Source organism: Sardina pilchardus, chromosome 13, assembly GCF_963854185.1.
Source record: "Sardina pilchardus chromosome 13, fSarPil1.1, whole genome shotgun sequence".
In the NCBI taxonomy this organism is placed as follows: Eukaryota; Metazoa; Chordata; class Actinopteri; order Clupeiformes; family Clupeidae; genus Sardina; species Sardina pilchardus.
In genome coordinates, this window is record NC_085006.1 from 5,700,785 (window position 1) to 5,726,429 (window position 25,645).

The 25,645-nt window shown below is 45.2% G+C and overlaps 2 protein-coding genes across 2 annotated transcripts; both read left to right on the plus strand.

Moving 5' to 3' along the window:
• gmps (guanine monophosphate synthase) lies at positions 1 to 16,999 on the plus strand. Its single transcript, XM_062552279.1, has 16 exons — positions 1 to 232; positions 2,113 to 2,291; positions 4,585 to 4,699; positions 4,859 to 4,956; positions 5,043 to 5,146; positions 5,382 to 5,575; positions 7,502 to 7,667; positions 7,947 to 8,098; positions 8,399 to 8,572; positions 8,724 to 8,829; positions 8,919 to 9,034; positions 9,141 to 9,266; positions 11,039 to 11,154; positions 11,288 to 11,418; positions 11,842 to 12,014; positions 14,939 to 16,999. Exons 1-16 carry the CDS (start codon positions 206 to 208, stop codon positions 15,038 to 15,040), a joined length of 2,079 nt encoding a protein of 692 aa, XP_062408263.1. The 5' UTR covers positions 1 to 205; the 3' UTR covers positions 15,041 to 16,999.
• A 1,211-nt stretch (positions 17,000 to 18,210) lies between these two features.
• Positions 18,211 to 25,465, plus strand: LOC134100051 (vomeronasal type-2 receptor 1). The gene is made up of 8 exons (XM_062553098.1): positions 18,211 to 18,237; positions 20,516 to 20,670; positions 21,353 to 21,644; positions 21,989 to 22,876; positions 23,133 to 23,360; positions 23,532 to 23,655; positions 24,357 to 24,753; positions 24,880 to 25,465. Exons 1-8 carry the CDS (start codon positions 18,211 to 18,213, stop codon positions 25,463 to 25,465), a joined length of 2,697 nt encoding a protein of 898 aa, XP_062409082.1.
• The last annotated feature ends 180 nt before the right edge of the window (positions 25,466 to 25,645 follow it).

Sequence of the window (25,645 nt, forward strand, 5' to 3'; positions counted from 1 at the left end):
AGTCCAGTCGGCTAGTCAGTCGGGTCCTGCCAGACGGAGGTAGTGGAAGATCACACGCTCGTACGCGGCATTGTGGGAAACGCTTAGCAGGCTGTAATCAGTGGCAGTAGTCGGCGCGATAGAAAAACCCGTGCTGAGTCCCTCGGTTAAGACAAATTAACGAAGGGCCAGGAAGAGAGAGGCAGTTTCCACACTCCAGGCATTCATGGCTGTGTGTAACGGGGAATCCAAGGTCAGTATGCTGGCTGGCACATCTACTGCCTGTAACCGATGGATGAACACGGTCTCTTTTGCATTGAGAGCCCGGAGTCCCCCAGCGGTATTCTGGATGCCTTTAGAGCGGGGTTCGGTCCTTGGGATAGTCCCCGGTTATGGCCTGTGTCGTTTCGGTGAAACTTGCAGCTTGCTTCTACAGGGTGATCTGCCTGTTGCGATCTCATTTGGGTATTGTTCGTGATAAAACATAGCCTCAAAAACGTTCTGTTAGCACATGTGCTACAGATCACATATTCTCAATGCAGCTCCACCTGAAAGTGAGTTGTTCAGCGAAGAGTGCGTTAACGTTACTCCCTCTGCACCCTGTTATTGAACCGCGTGGAATGAACCAGCTAGCTAGCAAGCCCACTGTGAACTCTTACAGTGCTAGCCATCATAGCCTTAGGCGGACTGTAGAATAAGCTTTGTGTTACTCCAGTAACTTTTTATGAATCTGTTCCGTAACTCGTGTGTTGTGCTTTTGTTGGGAGTGTAGTGTCTCATACATCAACTCTGGGTTCAAAATGACATCGACTTCTCGCTTGTTTTGAATGTCTTGCACCTTGCTAACCAGCTAGCTAGGGCTAACGTTAGTCTACTTATTAGCTAGCTAGCGGTAGTGTGTTGATATTTGATAGGCCAACGATTTTCGATTCTCTCATTCCACTTCTGGATTGCCGACACTGAAGACTTCACCTGCCTGCACTAATGCTTCAACGTCGACAACCTTGATGCAGAGATGATATTATTGTCGTGCTTATTGTACGACCATCTGCAAGTTTTTCTGTTTTTGCATTGACGGAAGAGTCGCAGAAACCACGTGGGAACTACCACGCGTTTACTACCCATCGTTTTCAAAGGGAAGCACTGTAATGAGTGATAACCCCATCATGTATGCATTGGATGACATCGATGAAGCAAGTAGATTGATAAATGCAAGCACTCAACGGAGGAGTGGTCTCTAATTAGGACGGATAACGTGGCTATGGTGTAGTTTTCACTAGATGCTCAGTTACTCTTGAAGGATTTGAGTAAGCTGCAGCATAAGTTAAATCTCATCTGTCAGACTGTAGGCTTTCAGTTACTCACTAACTGATGTATGCTGTCAGTTTCACGGCCCGGGTAAATTGTTGCATTGAAATACAGTGGCCACCCCTGCGTAGTGCGTACGTCTCTCCAGGTTTTGCTCATCACAACTGGTACACTGTTACTGTTCTCGTGACTTCTGAGTTCCACTGCTCTTCTCTCTTCAGCCGGCTGGTGTGCAAAATCCCTGACAAACGTTATCATGTTTTTTTTTGTCATGTTATTGTGTGGTCCACAACCTGCTGTTCATCACTTAAGTGAACTATGTATTTGTCACGATTTGTATGATGGTCAGTTGCAAGCCAGCCATAACTAATGATTCCTCATGCCTTGTGTACTAGTGCAAATTAAACGCCTGCATTTAACCACAGTGGTGGTGCATAGCCAGAGGATGTGTAAAAGCCATAGTGATACTACACATGTGATATTGCCCAGCGCAGGAATAGACCCTGCATGTAGGCAGCAGTAGCTGGGCTTATGTAACTGGATTGTATCCATATAGAGATGGGGCATGTTGCACCTACTTCTGAGATTCATGTGACTGTCCACATGAATCTGTGACGGCATCTGTGTGCTGCTAATACCATCCACACAGTTTCGTCTTCTCATGCATGCACGTGTTACTTAATTACGTCAAGAAACAAGAAAATAATGGCTGCCATTTAACTTTGATCCTGAAGTTGAAAGGGGAGCCTTTCCAAAGTAAACTTTTTTTATTGGTAGGTAATTCATAATATGATTTGTAATGGGAATTCAAAAATGTATTTGCAGGTGGACATCAGTGGAGAGACCAAAGTCAGCTCGTGTCAATACGATGGTGCAGTGGTAATCCTAGATGCTGGAGCACAGTATGGAAAGGTGATTGATCGACGTGTGCGAGAGCTGTTCGTGCAGTCAGAGATCCTGCCGCTGGAGACTCCAGCATTCGCCATCGAAGAGCAGGGCTTTCGGTAAGACCTGGTAAAGTTGATGCACATATCCATACTTAAGGGACCTTTGATATACACAACACACACAAAAAAAAACACTCTAAAATATGACTTGACATTTATTTTTGGCTACTTCAACTGAGTAGTGGAACTATGCCATAACATTCTTCCAACTCCTGAGCTTGAAATATCTACGTCTAACTGATTGTTTTCGCTTTCTGGACATATGGACATATGCTATCCCTTGACAATATGGACCATCAGCATTTTGACTTTTGTGGTTTGAAATGTCCCAGTTATTTGTCTGTGTGTCTGTTGTTGTCTGTTTTATCTCTCAACTAATCATGTTAATAAGTGGCCTGTGGGTTCATTTTAAGGGCTAAACCAGGGCAGTCACAGCTAGACCTTAGATTTAAGGTCATTGCTGAACTCTGGGGTGAATGAGTGTTCTAGAAAACACAATAGGAAGATAGTTGACTATCTATGATGGGACTATTGTCCTTAGATATTTTGTATTAGTTGTCTAGTTGTCTACAGTACTTGTAGGAGTTAAGCACGTTGCCTGTCATCCCAACCCTTGGGCCTATCCCATAGTGTCCTGTTAAAAGCATCGGTGACCACCTTTTAAATATGCAGCCATGTACTAATGTTGCTAAAGTTGACATGGCTAAAACATTGATCTTGTGGTTTCAGTTGACCAAAGAATGAGTATGATTCTCAATTTTCAATAGAACAACAGATATCACTGTTATGATTTTCCAAATGAGCCCCCTGTATTTTGGCTGACATTACCCTGTACGTTGTTGTGTGTTAACATAGAAGTTCAATGGAGATGTGTTAGGAAGGCACCAGAGGTTCCATAGGACTAACCACCTTGAAAGGGCAGAAGTTCAGAGATTAGGAGTGAAGTCAAATGTTTTAGTCTTTGGAATGGATCCAATGGATCTGCATACTTATCTGTTCAGGTGTCTCACTGTCAGGTGAGGAAGACACAAGAGAGGTGCTGTGTTTTATTTGTGGTTAGGATAAGACCTATTCCAATGCAGTCATCCCATCCCGTTTTTACCAGTGGACTTTTCACTACAAAGTCTCCTTAGGGCGCTTTCACACCACTAGTTGGGATTATTTGGTACGCATCAGGCAATACAATTGTTATTATGGCGCATATAGACTCCAGTGAGGTCTGCTTTCACACCAGCAAACGAACCAAAAATTGGCTTGACGTTTCATCAATATTTATCCTCTGGTAGAAATAAGCGCCAATTTTGACTCACTATTTTGACCTACAGTCTATGGTTTGGACCCCAGTTTGCATTTTCACCAGAGGGACCGCACCAGAGTCTGGCATTTGGTGCGGAGTCAAGCGGACCGAGGCCACCTCTTTTTGGCGGTCTCGGTCTACTTGATTTAGTGCGGACCCGAGTGTGACTGATGCTTTGACACCAACGAAAACGAACCGAACTAAGAGCTTTTGGTTCGAATGGATCGTTTGGTGCGCACCAACTGCTGTTGGTGTGAAAGCACTCTTAGTCCCCTCTCAGCACTGAAACCACAAGCTCTACTTTTAGCCTCTAAAATGTCTGTGGGTCTAGAGAATGCAGTCTGCCTTCGTCTTTCACACTCCTGAGGTTGTTGTTATGCGACTACTTCCAGAGTAATTATAGTGAGAGAATACCAGCCTCCCTGGGCCTTTCTGGAAATATTACATTATAGTGAGAGGACTTTCTGTGATATTTCCTCAGTGTTCTCTGTCTTGATAATTTTGTCATTTCCTTTTACACCATCGTTATAAAATGGTGAATGGTGAGGTTGCATGAGAAAAGTTTGTTTGATATTGTTTGTGTATACAGTAGTAAGGCTGTAGATGATTAAAAACCAAGACCAGTAAGGAAAAATTTTACTGTGTGTCCTAATAGGATGCGATGCGATCGAATAAATCTGTTTAATCACATTGTTTTCAATTAGAATGTCATAACAGTACACAATGAGAAGCAGTGCTTTGCAGAATGATGCAAACACAATGTTTTGTCGAACGCCCCGTTTGTATTTTCTTTCTGTTGCTTGTGTTGCTCTGCTATTTTGAATGAGAAATATGATTCAATAGAAGGGCATATTTAATGGATTCAGTATCAGACACGACAGACAGATAACATTGAATGCTACAAGATGGTCCCTTGCTTGGATCCTGTTAGGACACGCTGTTGGACCATTAGCTTTAGATTGCCGATGATGCCGAGGGTGTAGTGTGTACATGAGTATTGATCTTCTAGAAATTTGACCTGCTAGCTCTAACTGAATTTGTGGTTGTCTTCAGGGCTATTATTATATCTGGTGGTCCAAACTCGGTTTATGCTGAGGATGCTCCATGGTTTGATTCAGCTATATTCAAGATTGGGAAGCCCGTCTTGGGAATCTGCTATGGCATGCAGGTGAGATGATGGTTCAGAATGACCACAGTCATATATTCATGTGTTAACATTTTCTTTTATCCCAATATTCATTGAGCGATCTTGTTAAATTAGCAATCGACACTCATTGATTTGCCACTCCTGAGCTATGTGTTTCTAATGTCTGTTTTCCCCTAATAGATGATGAATAAAGTTTTTGGAGGCACAGTGCACAGAAAGAGTGTCAGGGAGGATGGTGTGTTTCGCATTGGCGTTGACAATTCCTGCTCTCTCTTCCGGTAAGCCTGACATCTTAGCGCACACACATTGCTTAAGAACTCTCTCTTACCCACTGGGTTTAAACTGACATTTCTCTCTGCTGTAGGGGTCTTCAAAAGGAGGAGCTTGTTCTGCTTACTCATGGAGACAGTGTGGACAAAGTGGCCGATGGCTTCAAAGTTGTTGCCCAGTCTGGGAACATTGTTGCAGGTACGGAGTGGGAAAGGAAGCTCCTCAACCAGAATGGGGGTGCCAGTGTTTATGCATGACTTGAATACATGACTTGAAATTTAGCTCAGTGTATCCATGCTACTACCCATTGACATTGACATTGACAGGAAATACATTTGTTATGAGTTGTCAAGGGATCACTGTAAACGCCTGTCCTTCTAATGTTACTGAATGAAGTGCCTCTCAGTGACTGTCTCTTGTGTTTCATTGCTAGGCATTGCCAATGAACAGAAGAAACTGTACGGAACACAGTTTCACCCCGAAGTGGACTTGACAGAAAATGGCATGGATATGCTAAAGAACTTCCTGTTTGAGATTGCTGGCTGCAGCACCAACTTCACAGTGCAGAACCGCCAGCTGGGCTGCATTCGGGAGATCCAGGAGAAGGTCGACAAGTCCAAAGTTCTGGTGAGCCGGGAGTTTTAGCTCATGTGTCAGAACTCATTGTGATGTTTGACTTACTACTACTGACCTGAGGGAGGTTGTCTTATCTGTCTGTTGGAATGCCTGGGGTGGAATATGGTGTTCTCGGTTTCCATCGCCGCCAGGAAATGATTTAATGATTAATCAAACATCATTCAGCCATTTAATCAGGATGGCACATTGGATGGCATGGTGGCAGCAACACACTGTGATGTAATGTGTGTTCAGACTTTACAGATTGGATCATGAATATGGGTGCTGGGGGGTCAGGATTTGGTGCCAAGTAATTAAGAACTCCTATTAATCTGCCTTCTCTCCTGGAGGAAGGTGATTGCCTGGCTCCCCTGAGCTCCCATGAAGTGGGTTTGCTCTCTGGGGATGTAAAATGGGTTAGATTGGAAAATCATGTACTCAACCTCTCACTCAGTCCCACCCACTTGGCATAGTCTGCTTTGTAGAGAAGTAGAGGAATCCAATGCACTTCAGTCCAACAGTCTCTGCCCAGTGTTGCGGATTGTTGATTATCGAGGTAATTGTGTGTTTAGCTGATTCCACCAAAAACCCTCTAATTAAGCCGTGGTTTTTGCCAAACGAACAGGCTGACTCATTTAGAAAGGCTGTCTAAGAACACAACTCAGAGTGAATCTTACGCACTGAATTGTATTGATCTTGGAGTTTATTATGGCATTCTTTGTATGTATGACTGTCATTTTCAGAGTTTAAATCCCCTTGGGATGAGGGTGTCTGTTAGCCTGGCAAGCCAAACTACACAGAAATGTATAGTCTGGGGTCGGACCATTCAAAGAGTTGAAGTCTGTGGGTGGGATGAACAGTTGTCTTTCAAACTGCCTCTGCACGTAATAGGCCAGCATTTGTGACCAATCGTAGCCGGTCAGCAAAACGGCAAATACATCCTTCTTTAAAACGAATGACTTAGGTGCTTCTTTCTGCTCAAACTTCAAAGAAAAGTCCAAGCCTCTTCCAAAGCCGATTCAAACGAGTGCGCTTCGTTAGCCTCATCCATCTTTTGTTTTTGGCGACATTTTTTTTGACTGTCACACTCAAAGTGTGAACTTATCAAGAAAGAGGCAAATAAATGTTACACAGCTCTGCAACAGGTATAGGACAATGATAGACTTAGCAGCCTTAACATTAACTTGGAAAATCAAGGAGAAACAGCGAATCAACAGTGAACTAAAACTAGCAGGTAGAATGTTTAAAATCTAATTGTCGGAGTCGGCGCTGTTGTGTTTGAAAGACAAGTCAGAGGCGCCAAGACCCGCCTTACGTTGCTTCTGATTTGTTTATATTGCGTGATGCCTTCTATGGTTGGTGAGATTTAGGCACAAAGGACTGATGGATTGGTTATTGCTGTCAGTCAATCAGAGCTCGAACTACAGCAAGGCAATGACCAAAGTTTATCATCATGAAAAAAAAATATAGCCTATAGTGCACTGAATGGGGAAATATTTTGCGTGAGAAATGACTTGGCAGCCCTGGTTGTGCGATACGGTCTCAAACCCAACTCGTCGAACGAGGACGCATGGTCCAGCCCCCTGGCGTCTTATCGGAAGCCGAAGGTGAGCTAAGGCGGGCTCAAGGACTCCGTACACAGACAGAGCGTTCTGATTGGCTCGTCTGAACTCGAGCCTGGCGCAGGCTTGTCCTCAACGGTGCGACCCTAGACCATCCCGCCAGGCAAAAATATTTTTGGCCGCTAGGGTGCGTCTAGATTTCTAGGCTAGGTGTCTGTATGATTAATGACCACTCTCATGGATTGACCTGATTTGCCACAATCTGACATCAAGTTTGACATGTACAGTAAAACTTGATCCTCAATGTTGACAAGTTAAATAGTTGTGTTTGTGATTGCCTGAAATCAAGTGGGACTGTGCTGTGGTCTTCTTTCAGGTGCTTCTGAGTGGGGGTGTCGACTCGACAGTGTGCACTGCCCTTCTTAACAAGGCATTGAACCAAGACCAAGTGATCGCTGTGCACATTGACAATGGCTTCATGAGGAAACGGGAAAGCCAGAGTGTGGAGGAGGCGCTGACAAAGCTGGGTATCAATCTAAAAGGTAGGATCCCTGATTTACCAACCATCGTCAACACAAAGCTTGCATAGGACCCTATATGTTAATGTTGGCCATACAACGGGATTACGATGACTTTTTGGTAATTGCTGTTATAATATCGCCATTATACTCATAAGCCATTTGTATAGTTTTCTATTCACTGTAAGTGTAACTGAATCAGTGTTTGATGGACTAGTTGAAGTGTTTTTTATTATTGCCATTTGTCATGGCTAATTGTGATTACAAAATAATCATTCATTTGCCATACCCTGTTCCGTCCAGTGGTGAACGCAGCACATACTTTCTATAACGGCACAACATCCCTGCCAATCTCTGAGGAAGACCGGACCCCCAGGAAACGCATTAGCAAAACACTCAATATGACCACAAATCCAGAGGAGAAGAGAAAGATCATCGGAGACACATTTGTCAAGGTGTGCTACAAACTGTCTCATTTGTGTATCAGCATCGCTGCATGCTTATGGCCTATAATGGGGCCTTTTGTTTTCTGAGGAAAATCCATGGGATTTTATTTTCAACCAAAGTCGGTATTGATGAAATGACATGCAGTTACTGTTGGAAATTGGCGTATTGATGTTTGATCATGAGGTGCTTAGTGTTGGTCAATATTCCTTGTGTGTGTATGTGTGTGGCCGTCTTGTGTCTTTGTGTTGAGCAGTGCTGTTATTGGAGCACGAGTAGTAACTTGCATTTTGACGATTCTGTCTCTACAGGTAGCCAATGAGGTGATTGGGGAGATGAACCTGAAGCCTGAGGAGGTGTTCCTAGCCCAGGGCACATTGAGGCCTGACTTGATTGAGAGTGCCTCCATCATTGCCAGTGGCAAGGCTGAGGTCATCAAAACACACCACAATGACACTGAGCTCATCCGCAAGCTCCGGGATGAGGTAGGAACCTTCCAACAACATGGCTACTGGGCAGAGTTGATATTGAAGTTTTAATTCAGCCATTGTCAATAATGGAGATTATTGGTTGGTTAGAAAGTTTGAATTGTTGACGACAAACTTTGTTTCCTATGGATTGTCCTCTTTTTTTCAGGGTAAAGTAATAGAGCCATTGAAGGACTTCCACAAAGATGAGGTTCGAGCCCTAGGCAGAGAGCTTGGACTCCCAGAGGAGATTGTTTGTAGACATCCTTTCCCTGGTGAGTGTGGTCCACTCGCATGCTCTGATATGCTGTCTTTATCGCTCTGGGTCCTCAGGTTTTTAATTTAACATACCTCTGTCCGACAGGTCCCGGCTTGGCTATCCGAGTTATATGCGCAGATGAGCCTTATGTCTGCAAAGACTTTGCCGAGACCAACAACATCCTGAAAATCATCACAGACTTCTCTGCCAGTGTCAAAAAGGTATTGGCCTCTAGACATCTGGAGTGGTCCGTTATCAGCTACAGCTAGCAATATCTTACAGATGAGGTCTGCAATTGTATACGAAATGTATGCTTTGTCTTTGCAGCCTCATACACTCCTCCAGAGGGTAAAATCATGCATATCAGATGAAGAGGAGGAAAAGCTGATGCAGATCACCAGCCTTCATTCACTCAATGCCTTCCTTTTGCCCATCAAAACAGTGGGCGTCCAGGTGAGTGTGGGTGGGTGGGAACCACATACTGGGGAGGTTCTTTTGAACTAAGAATGTTCTTTTGAACACTTTTATAAAAGCAGATGGCTCTCAATGCTTTTTGTTTTTGCCCCCCCCAAAAAATGCAGTCCTGGCTCTGTTAATGTAAAGCAATTTCTAAAGCAAACTGTCTGATTGGATATTGAGCTCAAAATTCAACAACCTGAGAAACCAAAACCTAATCATAGACTGTACATAACGTCAATGGGATTGTACCAGTCAGATATATTTTTAACGTGACCCTGTAAAGTGCAACCAACAATTTTGTTGGTGAAGTGCACAGATTAGGACTGCCATTGGATTTGGCAGCTTGCCATACTTTGGCACTCATGGTACTCCCTTTGGTACATCTGAATCTGGATGGATAGACTAACAGACTCGTATCCTATTACTGAGAAAATGTTAATCATTCAAGTTTCTCAGAGTAAACAGTAGTCCCTAACTGAACTGCTATCTGACTTGCTCAGCCAACTGTTCTAAATCACTCAGGCTGTGCTGCTGTACAGCTAGGGAAGTAGAACAGGCCTCTCCTCCAAGGAAAAATGGCTGTTTCCATAGAAGGTTCAGACAATGTCTGCATTGTGAAATGGGGGGGGCTGCTTTTAGAAAATAGTTTTCTCTGAACAGACAGCATGTCTAGTCTATGGCTAATCATTTAGTTTAAGTTTGTAATTTCCCAGGCATCCTGAACACAAGAGGTCTTTCTAGTTGTTGTCTCGAGCCCTGAGTATTTTCGGAACAACTGTTTCTGTGAGTTTGCCATGTTGCCTCACCCTGTGGTTAACCATACTTGGATGGAAAAGTTTATTTTGTGTGGGGAGGTGGGGGTTATGGACAGCCTTAATTCTTTATTCTTGCCCTTTTCTGTCTTTTTCTTTTTTGTTGTGCTTTGAGTCAGTTACACATCATTCCAGTAGCCGTGTCCATGTCATAAATGAATGAGTTGGCGGTTTCTGAAAATAGCTGCTCTATTCTATATGTGCTTCCACTTTTGTCCTGGTAAGCTTTGAGCGTCTTGGTTTTTAAATAGACTTTTAACGTTGAAGAGGTAAACATGTTGACAGTGAAAGATTAGTCTGCTGTAGAATGGTCGTATATTGGATACTGAACAGCTCTCAGTTTATTATGGAGATAGACGTGTGTGTGTGTGTGCGCGTGTGCGCTTGTCTATACGTGTGCAAAAGAGAGACTTCAGGATGTTTGTGTCTAGAGGCTTGTGTTAGTGAGTTGTGGCTGACCAGTGAGTGGGAGGGGAGTGGCGAGCCGGTCACACACCCAGTATGAAAACACCAACCACGGTCAGGGCCGAGCACTGATGCAGCACGGGCTCTCTGAGCCAGACATACTGCTCAGTCATCCCACAAGGCTAAATATACTCTGGCAAGACCTCTGCTGCTAATACAGGCAGATCAGCAGAGGGATCTGGCCCTTTTCCTCTCCCCTCTTTGCTGAGACTGTGAATCACTCACCTCAATAATCAACATATTTGAAGTTGGAACTTGCCCAGAAAACTAGCTTGGAAATGTTATTGCCTTGTCTCTGCAGTGTTGTTAAACGTGTCTGGAAAGTTGTGAAGTAAAAATAGCACTCGTGACCCATAGAGTCATTTGAGGTTTAGACTGTATGACGCATTAAACAGAAAGTCTGACGGGACATCTGTGCTCTTTCTCTTCCCTTTGTCTGACTCTTTCCTTCCCTCTCTCTCTCTTCCTCTCTCTCCTTTGTGTGTGCAGGGTGACTCGCGGTCTTATAGCTATGTGTGTGGCGTGTGCAGTAAAGATCCCCCTCACTGGGAGTCCCTGATGTTCCTGTCCAGGCTCATCCCACGCATCTGCCACACCATCAACAGGTAATGCCACACCATCTCCCCCCAACGCCACTCTCACCACTACCAAGACAGGTGGCACTTTCTTCTGAGTGTTTCCCAGGATTTCGTCTCCACGGTGATTCATCGTTTTTCCTTTTCCCTTTTCCGCTGCCAGAGTGGTGTATGTGTTTGGGACGCCAGTGAAGGAGCCACCCACCGACATCACCCCCACCTTCCTGACCACAGGCGTACTGAGCACGCTCAGACAGGCCGATTATGTGGCCCACTCCATCCTGAGGGAGTCTGGTAAGAACTCAAAGCATAATGTCTGAGTTGTGCTTGTCATTTTACTCTCACTTATATATTAATTTTGTAGGCACAACATACTCAATCAATCATGCCCATCAATTCTGCTCAAAAGCATTAGGTGTGTCAGTGAGTGGCTTTCCCATTCAGATCTCACAAATGAGCTCCTGTTAGCTATTCTTCTCAGTGGAGGCCACAGGAGAGTCCATTGCTGTGCTGCTGAAATAATTATCACTCACCCCAGTCGATTAGCCCACGTGTGCCATGTTGTTGTAGTGCTAATAAGTGTCATTAGGTGCAGTGTTCCCCACTGAGAGCACTTTGTGTTCAAGATGCTTGGCGAGCGTGGTTCACTTTAGGAATAGTGAGCGAGTGCGTCATCGTAGGCCAACGTCCATGACCTCTTCTCGTCTGTCCAATCAGGTTACTCTCGTAAGATCAGTCAGATGCCGGTGATCCTGACGCCGCTGCACTTTGACCGCGACCCCCTGCAGAAGCAGCCCTCGTGCCGGCGCTCCGTGGTCATCAGGACCTTCATCACCAGCGACTTCATGACCGGCATCCCGGCAACACCTGACAACCACATCCCTGAAGAGGTGAGGCCTTGATGGATCAGAATGTACCTGTGGGGATTGAAAACGGGGTTTACAGGATATTTTTGTTTCGATGTGTCATACCAATAGATATATGGAGAATATTTCCCTTTTTTATGGATTATTAAGTTCCTCTGACAGTAGTTCCTATAAATCTCTCAGCTACTACATCAGGGCAGGGTCTTTTCCTTTTGCATTGGAACCCCTAGTGACCAAGGTCGACGTTGATTGGTCTCATAAATTCATAAGCCACACCCACTGTCAAACCTGCATTCACAGCAGCAATATCTTTAAAACCCACGCTGCCTGTGTAAGCAAATACGAAAACATGCTACTGTCAGAGACTTTATTAACGAGAATGGGCGGCATGCAGAACACACTCTGCTCTGGTTCGGACCCAAAAGGATGGTGAACAGCCTTGTGCAATGGCAGCAACGTCTGATATGCAAACAATGCATCACTTTCTGTTGCAATTTGCCTGAAATATAGGCGAAATACAGGAATGCCGCTTGCTAATGTTAAAACTAGTTAAACTTCTCTGTTGACACTTCTCAGTGTCAAGGTCCTTGATCTCTGTTTATACTATAGTTTAAAAGCAGTTTAAGAAAGATGTTAGGTAGGGTATTGAGTTTTGTTATGTTAACCTATGGAGACTGGCTGGCTGGGGGTCGTAAAGGACACTTATTTGGATGTGCAGTGGCCTAACTAACCCATGTGTAAACATGGTGAAATAACATTTTGCACGGTAGAAACATTATATAAATGGGATCACTTGCTGTTCTAGCTATAAAATGGCAGAATCATCCATATGCATGATCTTTCCATAACTGGGAGGTGGGCTACACGACTGCAAAATGCAAATAGTTATTATCAGACCTTCACTAAGACGTACAGCCAAGCACCAATCTATCTAAAATAAAACCTTTTGGAAGTACCATTCATTCAAAATGTTATAGTTGCGGGAGGTTTATATGGCTTGAGCTGTATATTTCATTCGTCCTGACCAAGGGACGAATGAAACATTATGCACATCCCACTTTTGCTAAAATAATCTGTGAACGGTTTTGCTGAAAATGCAACTGTGTTTGGCAGAGGACCGACCGATGTACGTTGCTGCTGACAAAATATTAGCTCAGCATGGTACGATTTTTTTGTGAATTAGGTTTGATTAAAAAAGTGTCAGAATTGTCCCGGCTCTCCCCTACTTTGTTAGTCCCTCCTCACTTGCAGTAGTTTCTTCCTCCACTTGCTTACTGCTGACTCATCATAGCATCTGAAAAATGCGTAACTTACCGGATATACACAATTTAAAGGGATATTCCGCCATTTTTGGAAATACGCTCATTTTCCACCTCCCCTCGAGCAAAACAATTGATATTTACCTTGTTCCCGTTCATCCAGCCATTCTGTGAGTCTGGCGATACAACTTTTAGCTTCAGCCTAGCATAGATCATTGAATCGGATTAGACCATTAGCTTCTCGCCTGCTAGCTTCATGTTTAAAAGTGACTAAGATTTCTGGTAATTTTCCCATTTATAACGTGTCTCCTCTCAAGTTAGAAAGTGCAATAAGACCAACTGAAAATGAAACCTGCCGTTTTTCTAGGCTGATTTGACATGGAACTACACTCTCATCTGGCGTAATAATCAAGGCAACTTGCAAACGTACCATAGGCGCAGTGATATCTTACGCAGCATCTGAAAATAGTCCCCATAGACAACAAGCAGTAGTAGTGCCAGTAGCTGCAAGTTGCCTTGATTATTACGCCAGATGAGAGTGTAGTTCCATGTCAAATCAGCCTAGAAAAACGCCAGGTTTCATTTTCAGTTGGTCTTGTTGCACTTTCTAACTTGAGAGGAGACACGTTTTAAATGGGAAAATTACCAGAAATCTTAGTCACTTTTAAACATGAAGCTAGCAGGCGAGAAGCTAATGGTCTAATCCGATTCAATGATCTATGCTAGGCTGAAGCTAAAAGTTGTATCGCCAGACTCACAGAATGGCTGGATGAACGGGAATAAGGTAAATATCGATTGTTTTGCTCGAGGGAAGGTGGAAAATGAGCGTATTTCCAAAAATGGCGGAATATCCCTTTAAGAATGCCCCAAAATATCAGACGTACGAGTGCACATTCTTTAGGACAACTGTTTAGCCCCTCGTTTCAGAACACGGAGATGACCCCATGTTCTTAACCTGTAACTTAACCTAGTATGACACGGCAGCAATTACACTTCAATTCCAGATGTTATTTATTACTTCAGTGGCAATAAAATCAAACATCGATGAGCTCTCTGGACGTTAATCTGATGACTAACTGTTAACCAGCATGCAGGCTTGCTCCGACTAATTTTATCACAGCTGTTCCCAGCATAAAAACAAAACAGGTGTAGCCTCAGGATTTGCTTGAAGCGACAGTAGACAGTGAGGGTCATTCAAATATTTGCAAAATGTATGCTACTTTACTCACATTTGGCAAGGCGAGTGAGGGTGCCTATTTTAAACCCTGTACCAAGTGACAACGCTATAAACAACTTCGGCATAAGTCACTTACGACTTAGTACTGGTTCATATGGCCAAAACAAATGAAAAACGGGACTTGGAGGTGAGAAGTTAGTAGAACTGATTTAGCAATGGACTGTTCCAAGTTCCTGTAAGTACTCCGAAAAGAGACTTACAGTATGTGATAAAAGTTGCCATGTTCAAAACCATTCCAAGTAAAAGCTACCATGTTGCTCTCATAGGCTTTTGGGTTGCATGAACACCGAGATCTTTGAGGCATTTTAACCTTCCTTGTGAAATTCCACATAGCTGCTATAGGTTTATGTTTTGGTACACCCTCCTGCACTAGTGCACCATGCATGAGTTTTTATGAGCATAATAGAAGTTTAGACTAACTCTAACTCTGACCAATCTGGTCTCTCCCATAGGTTGTTATGAAGATGGTCAACGAGATCAAGAAGATCCCTGGCATCTCGAGGGTAATGTTTGACCTGACCTCCAAGCCCCCAGGAACCACTGAGTGGGAGTAGACCAGAGGTCCATCTCCACCCCTCCCTCCTCCGCCTCTCCTCCGCCTCTCCTCCTCCTGCACCTCCTCCCTGTCCCGCACCCGCCCTGGCCCACCCCGCCCCAACAGTGACCCGCAGCGATCGGAACATTCCCACGATGGCAGGCTGTACTGTGATCAGCGCACACCAGAAGCCGCTACCTTTATGCACCTCCTCCTTTCTTTTTGAGGGGGGGCGGTTGAAATGTTGAATAAAAAGGTTAATTGTTATTATTGCTATTATTATTATTGTTATTGTCGATAATGATAATAACTTTCTATTTTTGTTAAGTTTTCCATATGTAACAATGCATTGTCATTTTACCTTTTTGAGTTCTGCAAGTGGTTTTTGGTGTATATTGGTGGATGGGAGATCTGAGATGCAGAAAGGTTGATTGCCTCCTATATTGTCATGTGCCTCCTACTGGTGCATCGGATAGAGCAGCCCCCGGGACGTCCCCGGGTCCTTTTAGTGTTACATACCATGGAGCTTAGCAGCATTAGGCGCCTAACAAAAAGCCTTGTGTCATGAAGTTGTGGCCTAACGGCCGTGAGATGAGATGAGATGATCGCCCGGTCACTCGGAGGCTCTTGGCGCTCTGGCCCTCACCTCTCACGGCTCTGCGTGCCTGGCCTGAGCCAGCCTCATTACCCATAACACCCCTGATAGACCGCTGAGGCCCGGCATGGTGACGTGACCAATCAACTTTTACTTTACTTTTCTTTTTTTTTAAAAGAAGAAAAAGCTGATGAGCTTCATTTAAACTGTTTTGCCAAATTTTTCTTGACAATGTCGCATCTGGGGCAGAGGAAGCTCGTTGTAAGAGGGCGACTCTGACCCTGTGAACAGCAGGCGTGTGTGTGTACATGAGTGACGGAAGCCCCCCGCTCTGCTGAGGGTCGTCGTAGAAATTGTGCCTCTTTCCTCTTTTTTTTCCTCTTTGTTTTCCTTGATTCATTTGGGGACTAAAGCCATCCCCAGTGGACTTAGTGACTAACATTTTTTCATGCTGCAATTTTTTTTAAAGATGAGAAGAAAGCTGTGTAGATATTGAGTATGGGAGAGTAGCGACGAACTCTTTGGTGTGTCTTCATTAAACATAATCATGGCCAACGGTTTCACTGCCTTGGCAACGTTTTGCACATTTTAATGGCATCATCTGTGTACCCATGAGCCTTTGTGCTTTTTTTTTTTTTTTTTTTTTTGCATTTAGAGAAATAGCGTTTCCAATTACCCAGTAACGGATGACATGCAGACTGAAGGAGATGGTGTCTGCTGTCTCCTGTGTGCAGCAGAGCGTTTCCCTTCATCTTGTGGTCAGAACGGGTGAATGAAATATTTGTAAGTTATGGTCAGCTCGTACTCTTGGGGGGGACTCTAGGAGTCTTTGTACCCTAGTACAGATGTTCCCACCATGGCCCTAGCACTGGCCTGCTAATGGACAGTCATAGATCCACAGACTCCCCCACCCCCACCCCCCCTGCACCTGAAACTCTGCTGTAGATACATGTTGCAGTGTGGTGGTGATATGAATAACATGCTAGGTATTTATTGTCTATATGTTTTCAGTTTTTATCCGAACCTTTTTGGTCATGATTGCAAAGAACCATGCAAGATCAGTTTTATTCATTGTCTTAAATCGCAAACAGTTGTTCTTAATGTTATCTGGTGTCGCCTTTTTACATGTATATTTTACAGAGAATATGTTTAAACAGAAACACAAAACTAATAGACAGTTACGTAGTTGGGTTGAACTGCAATATGAAATCATATTTCAGTTTAATTTATGCAATTCCTTGTTTTGGATTTATTTTTTAATGAACAATGCTTTTTCCTCCCCCTTTATTTAGTATTGTGCCTCAAACCAAGCCACCGCATGCAGTTTTAAAACTGAAATTTGTATAATGAAAACCAAGCTTTAATAAAGAAGTTCTGTTGAAAGTCAAATTCAAATTGTTTTTATTTTGATATTCATTTGCATATGCCATCCTATGGCTGGACAGCCTGGAAGGATGTCCATAAGTCGTTGGCCATCACTGGCCAGCATTCTACACCGCTCTGCTTGAACTCCCTGACCAGTGGCCTTGAAATGTCATTCATGTGTAACGTGAAGAATCAGCTAATGTGATTTCTGCTAACATGCAGTCATAAGGCTGTGGGCTTGTCGGTCACGTTCCTCCCAAGCCCTAATGTTCTTGGCGTGATTTCCAGTTAACCATTTTGTTGCACAATCTGTGGCACGTGGTTGTGTATTTCTTTAGCCAAGCAAAACTGATATTGCATCCCACAAAATGTGTGCATTGGTAATCCACAGAAAAATGATTCAATCTTTAGGATATTAAAGGATATCCTCTCTTAGTGATCCATACGGATAATACAATGCTGCCCACTAGTGGGCTTTAGACATCATTACAATGTGATGTTATTGGGGTCAAATTGGAAGAGCCTGTGGAAACTGTCAATGACATTCAGTAACATTGATTTTATTATCCATCTTTTTTGTTATCTATTATCTTTATTTATTTTACATTTGAACATCCATGTAAGAGTTACCCTTTTCATAGCCCATGTCCACAACTTGACACAGGTACATACAATATTTAAGAAATGAACATATCAAACTGTAGATCTAGGTCTAGATCTTACCCTGCACCTCAGTCAATGAAAATGGTGTAATATTTATTTTCTGCTTTGAGTTAAAATGGATTGACTTTGAACTAATCTCTATCTTATTGATTGACACCATAGTTTACAACAATAAGATTGCTTAATGCTGGAAGTAACAATGTAAGAATTGCCCTTTTTTTTTCGACATATAGGGTACCTGCCTGTCATTTCAGTATCCATGTTAACAGGTTAGAGCATTAACATGGCATACATGTTTCAGATGCAGCTCAAGCCATGTCTCATCTACAGTTTTGTCATGCATTTTTCACATTTTAATCAAGCGGTAAGTGGCTCAGTGATTCCAACTTAATATAAAAAAGATAGAGCTGGAGGAAGCAGAGGTAATGCTGGCAATATGACCACACACACACACAACTGTGTCAGCAGTTAAGGAGCGTATCTCATGTATGTGAGGTAAGCAATGTGAACCAGGCCTGTTTTTACACCAACTTTACTTCTGATACTGGATCTTATGGAGTCATGCCATGTTAAAGATCATCACACTGGACCAGGTGAGGACTTGACAGTTCAGTTTTCACAGTTTCTCAACAAAATATTTAAGATTCAGTATTTACTCTATTGTCCCACAATGTGGGAGATTTCTTACAGGCATCCACAAATGACACGTAAGACAGTAAACAGCACGAAACGTACAGTAAACATTATGCTAAATCATAACAAATTCAAAGCAAAGCATTTCAGTTAGTTTTGACCTCTGCTGCCTGCTTTAACCACCAGTGCCCTGCAGTGAACAGAATCTTGACATTTGATGACGTGGCATTGACCTTTGACCCCACAACCTTGAGTGTGTAATCAATGCATTTAGCCTTTGTAGTAAGTAACTGGCAAGCCATTCAGCCAATATCACGCAAACCCTGTATTTCATGGACTTCATGTGACCTTGATCATTGACCTCACGTCCTTCCAAATCAGTGCATCTAGCCTTTGAAGTGATTGACTATGCAAGGTCTCTCAAGTCATTTGGGAGATTGTATTACTTGTATTACTTGACCCCACGTAACATTGACCTCACAAGCTAGAGAGTCACATAGTATGTCTTTTAATAAACAAGAGTGAACGAATAGCAGCCAGCAAGTGCTCAACATACAGTACAGTATATGGGTACTCCTTCAGGACAGTTGGAAAACCATTTCACAGGCCTAAACTATAAACCATATTGCTTTGTTCACTTTTTTGCTTACTACATAATCACGTGTGACATTTCATGATTTTGACATTCAAAAATAATGTTATATAAATAATGTGACTCAATGTGTGGCATGTGAGATGCGTGGGTTATATAATGTTGCTTGCATAGTCATACAGTATGATCTGATTAAAATCTCAAAGATCACCTGATAATAGGCTACCATAACCCTCTGATCAACTCTAAGTTGCTGAAATTAAACTTAAACTCTAAGTTGCTGACAAAATGTCTACAACAGAATCAGCGTGTGCTCCTGGTCAGTGATCTATAAAATAAATATCAAAAACCTGTAAGGACTAAGGTGAGTGAGATGGTTTCCTTGTGGATGACCACAGGCCTCAGACCACCCCTCTAGGATCAAACAGCCTCTCCTCTGTTCTCTTAACATTCCCAACAGGCAGACATAGAAACTAAGCTTTTGCTATAGTGTGCATTAATTCATCAGTTTATCCAGAATATGTGATTGTGTCCACAACGTATTTCTCTATATTTTGTAATTCTGCGGAATTAAATCATTCTCTTTTCAGGTTATGAAAAGTATTTTCCCCTCCAGCATCAGTGTCTCATAAACAAGTGACAGCTGCACCCTGGCTGCAGGCGAGCTCTCCCTGCCTTCCCCGCTCCCTTGACACGTCAGGGCACAGGTGTGAGTCTCACGTCTCACTGAAGGACGAGTAGTGACAAGCACAGCGTCTAAACAACTCCATCCCACAGGATGTCAGCGATACTGTATTGAGACCATTAACATGCTACCCACATCAGGGGAAAGCTTGCCTAATGACAAGTGGGCTTTCAAGCAGAGTCTATTTACAAGTCATTGCATGCACTATGTAATTAATTTGGAGCCCCTAGCATTTTATGTTTTGATAGTCACTCAAATGTTTCTTGAATGTGTTAATTATGGATTGTTTGATAGGTCAAGTCCCCTATGGCTGTCTGTTTCAGTTTTGAAAATGAGGTTAAGCTGGGCGGGAAGGCCTGTATGTCAGAGTGTTGGCTATCCAGAAAACTCTTTTGTGTTGTACCCATAACTTGTGTGTTACAACACTGATATGGCTACAGAAAGCTATTAAACCACAAAAAGATATTATTATTATTATTATTATTATTATTAGTTGTAGTAGTAGTAGTAGTAGTAGTAGTAGTAATAGTAGTAGTTGCAGTAGCAGGCTAGTGGTGGAGGAGTTGGTTGGCCTAGTCTACATCAGTGGTCTCACTGTGCAATAACTGACCTCAACACCTTATGTGAACTTCATGTCTTGATTTTGTATTAATATTATTATTTTTGCACATTTAGGTTACCCAAAGCCAACATAAAGTCTTGACATAAATCATGCTACCTTTTCAAATAATCTGTGCACACCTTATAGCGGTTGACTTATGCAACAGCAAAAGTCCCTTGGGAAATTATGAGGGTGCCGCTACCTGTGAAAACAATTATCAGTGCAAGCTCTATTGTATCCGCAACGGGTAGGCTTTACTTCTTACTCACTGACATGGAGTTCAGGGGGTATGAGACTAAATGCACGTTTCTGGTTTATGCTATAATAGTTATTTATTTTTGCACAACGGCTGACGCGCAGGCGAGTTGTAAATTGAAGGCCAAATTCAATTTGAATGGCTACAAAAGTGTGGAAAAGAAGAAGGTGGTCATAGGCGGCATGTTTTCCGTTCACCAGCGCCTTGCTTCAACTGATAGCAACACCACATCGGAACCTGTATCGACTGGATGCGAAGGGTAAGAATATCATCATCTTATAAAAAATAGGCAAGTCTTTGAGTGACATTGGTTTGAGAGTTATTATAAAATAGCCTATAGTAATAAAATAAACGTTTCGTTGTCATTTCGACAGTGCTTTGTTAGTTACTCTTTATGAATTTGTTTTTAGGCTGTTCTCATTCAAACATAATAGTCTTGCGTCTCATATCAATGTCCATTACAATTAGGGGAACTATTGCTGCATCTTGTCTGTACCCTATTATGTTAAAGAACCAAGTGGTCATGCCCGACCACCGCATCTGACGTAGAACCAATTAAAATCTTCGTCTCTCACTGACTAATCAAATGACAGGCACGATTTATGCATCACAATAACCAGGACCAATCTATTGATTTCACAGATTTTTCCTTCAAGACTTTTCATTCACTTGGGTGTATTTGGCGCCATCTCGTGGCTGAAATGATCTATTACACCAGACAAAATACACTGAGCTATTACCATTGCCAACCACAGATGGAATAATCAATTAAATAGTAGTAATAAATAGTAATAAATAGTAGTAATAAATATTAGTACTCCTATAAGAGATAACTGAATAATGAATCAAGCAATGAACAATGATGACATGTTTTGATATGGCACTTGAATTCCTGCATTTGTCACATGGTCTGTATTTTAATGAAATCTTTAACCCTTCAGATTTAACTTCCGTGCCTTCCGCTGGACACAGACCATGCTGTTTGCCATCAAGGAAATAAACAGTAGTCCAGACCTGCTGCCCGCGACAGACCTGGGCTACGTCATCTACGACTCGTGCTTCACCATCTCCAAAGCAGTGGAGGGCACCCTGACCTACCTCACCGGGCAGGACGAGGCCGTGCCCAACTACCGCTGCGGCTCTGGACCCCCGCTGGCCGCTCTAGTGGGGGCCGGCGGCTCTGACCTCTCCATCGCCACCGCCCGCATCCTGGGCCTCTACTACTTCCCTCAGGTGCACCCCATGACCTCTTTCACACAAGACATGAAGAGCAGAATCATATCTTTATCATTTATATATCACGCACTATTCCCTGCGTTCTGTTTTGTAAGGGGTGCATTAACCGTATGTTATTTTCACACCTATGAAACTGTTCCGATTTGTTGGCCGTATCACACTTTGCGTTGGGGTGTTGTACCATCTAGAGCAGTGTATTAACTTTGTATAGTGATATTTCACATTACAATATCAAAGTACTCCTAACATCACTGAAATGATAATGAATTACAGTCACATGATGTAGGACTCCATAACATTTAATACATTGTGTGTGTGTATTTGGTGATGCTGGTCTGCAGGTGAGTTACTCGTCGTCCTGCTCCGTGCTGGAGAGCCAGTTCCAGTTCCCCACGTTCCTGCGCACCATCCCCAGCGACGTGCACCAGTCCACGGCCATGGCCCGGCTGGTGCTGCACTTCGGCTGGACGTGGGTGGGCACCATCGCGTCCGACGACGACTACGGCAAGTACGGCATCAAGGAGTTCAAGGAGCAGGTGGAGGAGGCGGGCGTGTGCATCTCCTTCTCCGAGACGCTGCCCAAGGCGGGCACGCCCGAGGACATGCGGCGGATCGTGCGGTCCGTCGTGGACTCCACGGCCAAGATCGTGGTGGTCTTCTCCTCGGACGTGGACCTCAGCCCGCTGCTGGACGAGCTGCTCCGGCAGAACGTCACCGACCGCACGTGGCTGGCCAGCGAGGCCTGGGTCACCTCGGCGGCCGTGGCGCGCCACCCGGGCATCCAGCAGGTCTTGGGCGGCACGCTGGGCTTCGGCCTCCGCCGCGCCGACCTCCCCGGCCTGCGGCGCCACCTGCTGGACATCGACCCGTACGAGCACCCGCTCACCGAGGAGTTCTGGGAGACGGCGTTCAACTGCACGCTGGACTACGGCCGCGCCCTGCGCCAAGCCAAGGCCGGGGCGGCGCGGGCGGCGCTGGAGGCGGGCAACAGCACGGCGGCGCGGGCGGTGGGCAGAGTGGTGCCCGAGGGCCTGTGCTCGGGCAAGGAGTCCCTGCAGCAGCTGAACAACACCTACACGGACGTGGGCCAGCTGCGGCTCACCTACAGCGTCTACAAGGCCGTCTACACGGTAGCACACGCCCTGCACAACCTGGAGCACTGTGAGCCGGGGAAAGGGCCCTTTGAGAACGGCACCTGCGCAGACATCGGCAGCTTCGAGCCTTGGCAGGTGGGTGGCTGGACTGTTGGTCAGTGTTGGTCAGTGTTGGTCACTGTTGCGCAGTAGAAGCACATGCGCTTCAGTCCACACACAGTTTCCCCCAAACCATAAATACAGGCACACTGGCACACATACAGATGATATACATTCCAACATACTCATATACATTTAACCTGGCCACTACAGCAAAGTGTTTTTACTTTAATGTGGTTTGTTGTGAAGCTGCATGTGTGTTATGCTAACTGCTTATTTGTTCCCTCTAAAGTTGATGTACTACCTGAAAAACGTACAGTTCGTTGTGCCGCACACTGAGGAGAGGTTTGAGTTCAAAGACGGGGATGTGGACGGCATGTATGAGATCATCAACTGGCAGATGAGTGCAGCGGGGGAGCTCTCGTACGTCCAGGTTGGGTTCTACAACAGCACAGCTCCAGCCCAGTCCAGGATGACCATAAACAATGCCTCCATCATCTGGAACAATGACGTCCTAGAGGTCAGCGGGGACTTAATGTCCATCATTACCATTGTCCATAATGGCCATGTTTAATTGGGTGCTGTTATGCCTATCATATGTCTGGTCAGATTACAGTGCAGTGCAGACTTGACCATGTAAACACTCATGAGTCTCATTAGGCCTGTGGTGCCCTCTGCTGGTGTTTTCTAGATACCGCGCTCTGTGTGCAGTGAGATATGCCTACCAGGCACCAGGAAAGGCATCAGGCAGGGGGAGCCCGTCTGCTGCTTTGACTGCATCCCTTGTGCAGATGGAGAAATCAGTAACACCTCAGGTGACTGGACAAGCTCATCAGAGCGCAAAAAAGGCTCAGAAATGTATATGTGGTCATGATCAGTATGTTCGTAATAATCAACATCACTATGTGCAAGATGAGGATAGAATAGTTTTGGATGCTCACAGAGCCAGTGTCTATGAATAGATAGTACATTTGCTCATTATTTGAGCATATGGATATAGTATGTCTATAGTATGTCAGCTGTATCCTGTCTGCCCTGCTGCTAACGGGGGAGCAGGAGGGCTTCACATGGTTAACTCAAGTCAATTTATTTATATACCACATTTAACGCAACAAAAGCTGATCCAAAGTGCTTTACAAATGAAAACAAATGATTATAGTACAGTACAAAATGGCTATGAATTGAACAAAAGGGAACAAAATAGAAAAAGTAAATCTTCATATGTATTTGTGTGTGTGTGTGTGTGTGTGTGTGTGTGTGTGTGTGTATGTAGTCAAAGTCCTGTTGTATGTATGTGTGACTTTGGGATGGTGTGCTGTATGAAGTCATGCACCCAATGCAGTGCAGCAGCTGTGGCTAAGCACAAATGAACTCCCTCAGACAGACATAGCCCACACCATATCATGTGACGCGCCCCTCACCACACACCACAACCACCATCAAAATAATGAGCCGCACCCGACACTCTAATCCCTTATAAGTGTTTTCACTTTGGTCCTTGTGCCTTTCTGCGCAGATGCCCGAGCATGTATCCAGTGCAGTGAGGACTACTGGTCCAATGCCAACCGTGACGCCTGTGTGGCGAAGACCATCGAGTTCCTGGACTTCGGGGAGCCGCTGGGCATCACGCTGATCGCCATCTCCGCGTTCGGGGCGCTGGTGACCGTGGCGGTGGGCGGCGTGTTCCTGGCGCACCTGAGCACGCCCATGGCGCAGGTGAACGACGCGCTGCTCAGCTTCCTCCTGCTCTTCTCGCTGGTGGTCACCTTCCTGTGCTCCATCGTCTTCCTGGGCGAGCCGCGGCCCTGGTCGTGCATGACCAGCCAGGTGGCGCTGGCGCTGGGCTTCGCCCTCTGCCTCTCCTCCATCACGGGCAAGTCCGCCATCCTCATGCTCCGCGCCCGCGCCATCAAGCGGCTCCGCTCCGCCGCCAAGGCCGCCGCCAAGAAAGCAGCCGCCGCCGCCGCCGCCGCCGCCGCCGCCGGTGCCGAGCAGAGCCCGGACGTCGTCCAGACCGCGCCGGCCCCCGCCCCTCCTGCGGCCAAGAGCGACGCCGACGCCCTCCGGCCTGCCCACCAGCGGGCGATCGCGGTGCTGTGCACCCTGGTCCAGGCGGTGGCGTGCACGGTGTGGCTGTGCCTGCTGCCGCCGCACCCCGTCAAGAACATGGCGTCGCAGAACATCAAGATCATCCTGGAGTGCCACCCGGGCAGCGTGGTCTTCATCAGCTGCATCTTCGCCTACGACATCCTGCTGGCGCTGCTGGCGTTCGCCTTCGCCTTCACCGCCCGCAAGCTGGAGGACCACTTCAGCGAGGCCAAGTCCATCACCTTCGGCATGCTCGTCTTCTTCATCGTCTGGATCTCCTTCGTGCCGGCGTACCTGAGCACGCGCGGCAAGTTCATGGTGGCCGTGCAGATCTTCGCCATCCTGGCGTCCAGCTTCGGCCTGCTGGCCTGCATCTTCCTGCCCAAGTGCTACGTGCTGCTGGTCAAGCCCGAGCGCAACACCCAGGAGCAGATGCGGCCGCGGGTCAAGGGCATGGACGCCTCCAACACGGGCACCTCCGCCTCGCTCACCACCACCACCGCCACCACCGTGTCCACCGTCAGCGTGGACGACTGATGACTGACCGCCACGTGCCTCATTCCTCCTCTCTCAATGGGGCCGGGTCACGGCCTGCTCCGCACTTTAGCCATGTCATTGGGGGTCTGTCTAGATTTGGTACCACACACCGGACACTGGTGGCAGTTTGATGAAACAGAGCTTAATCAACGGCTTCGTACTGTAACAGTCCCAACAGTC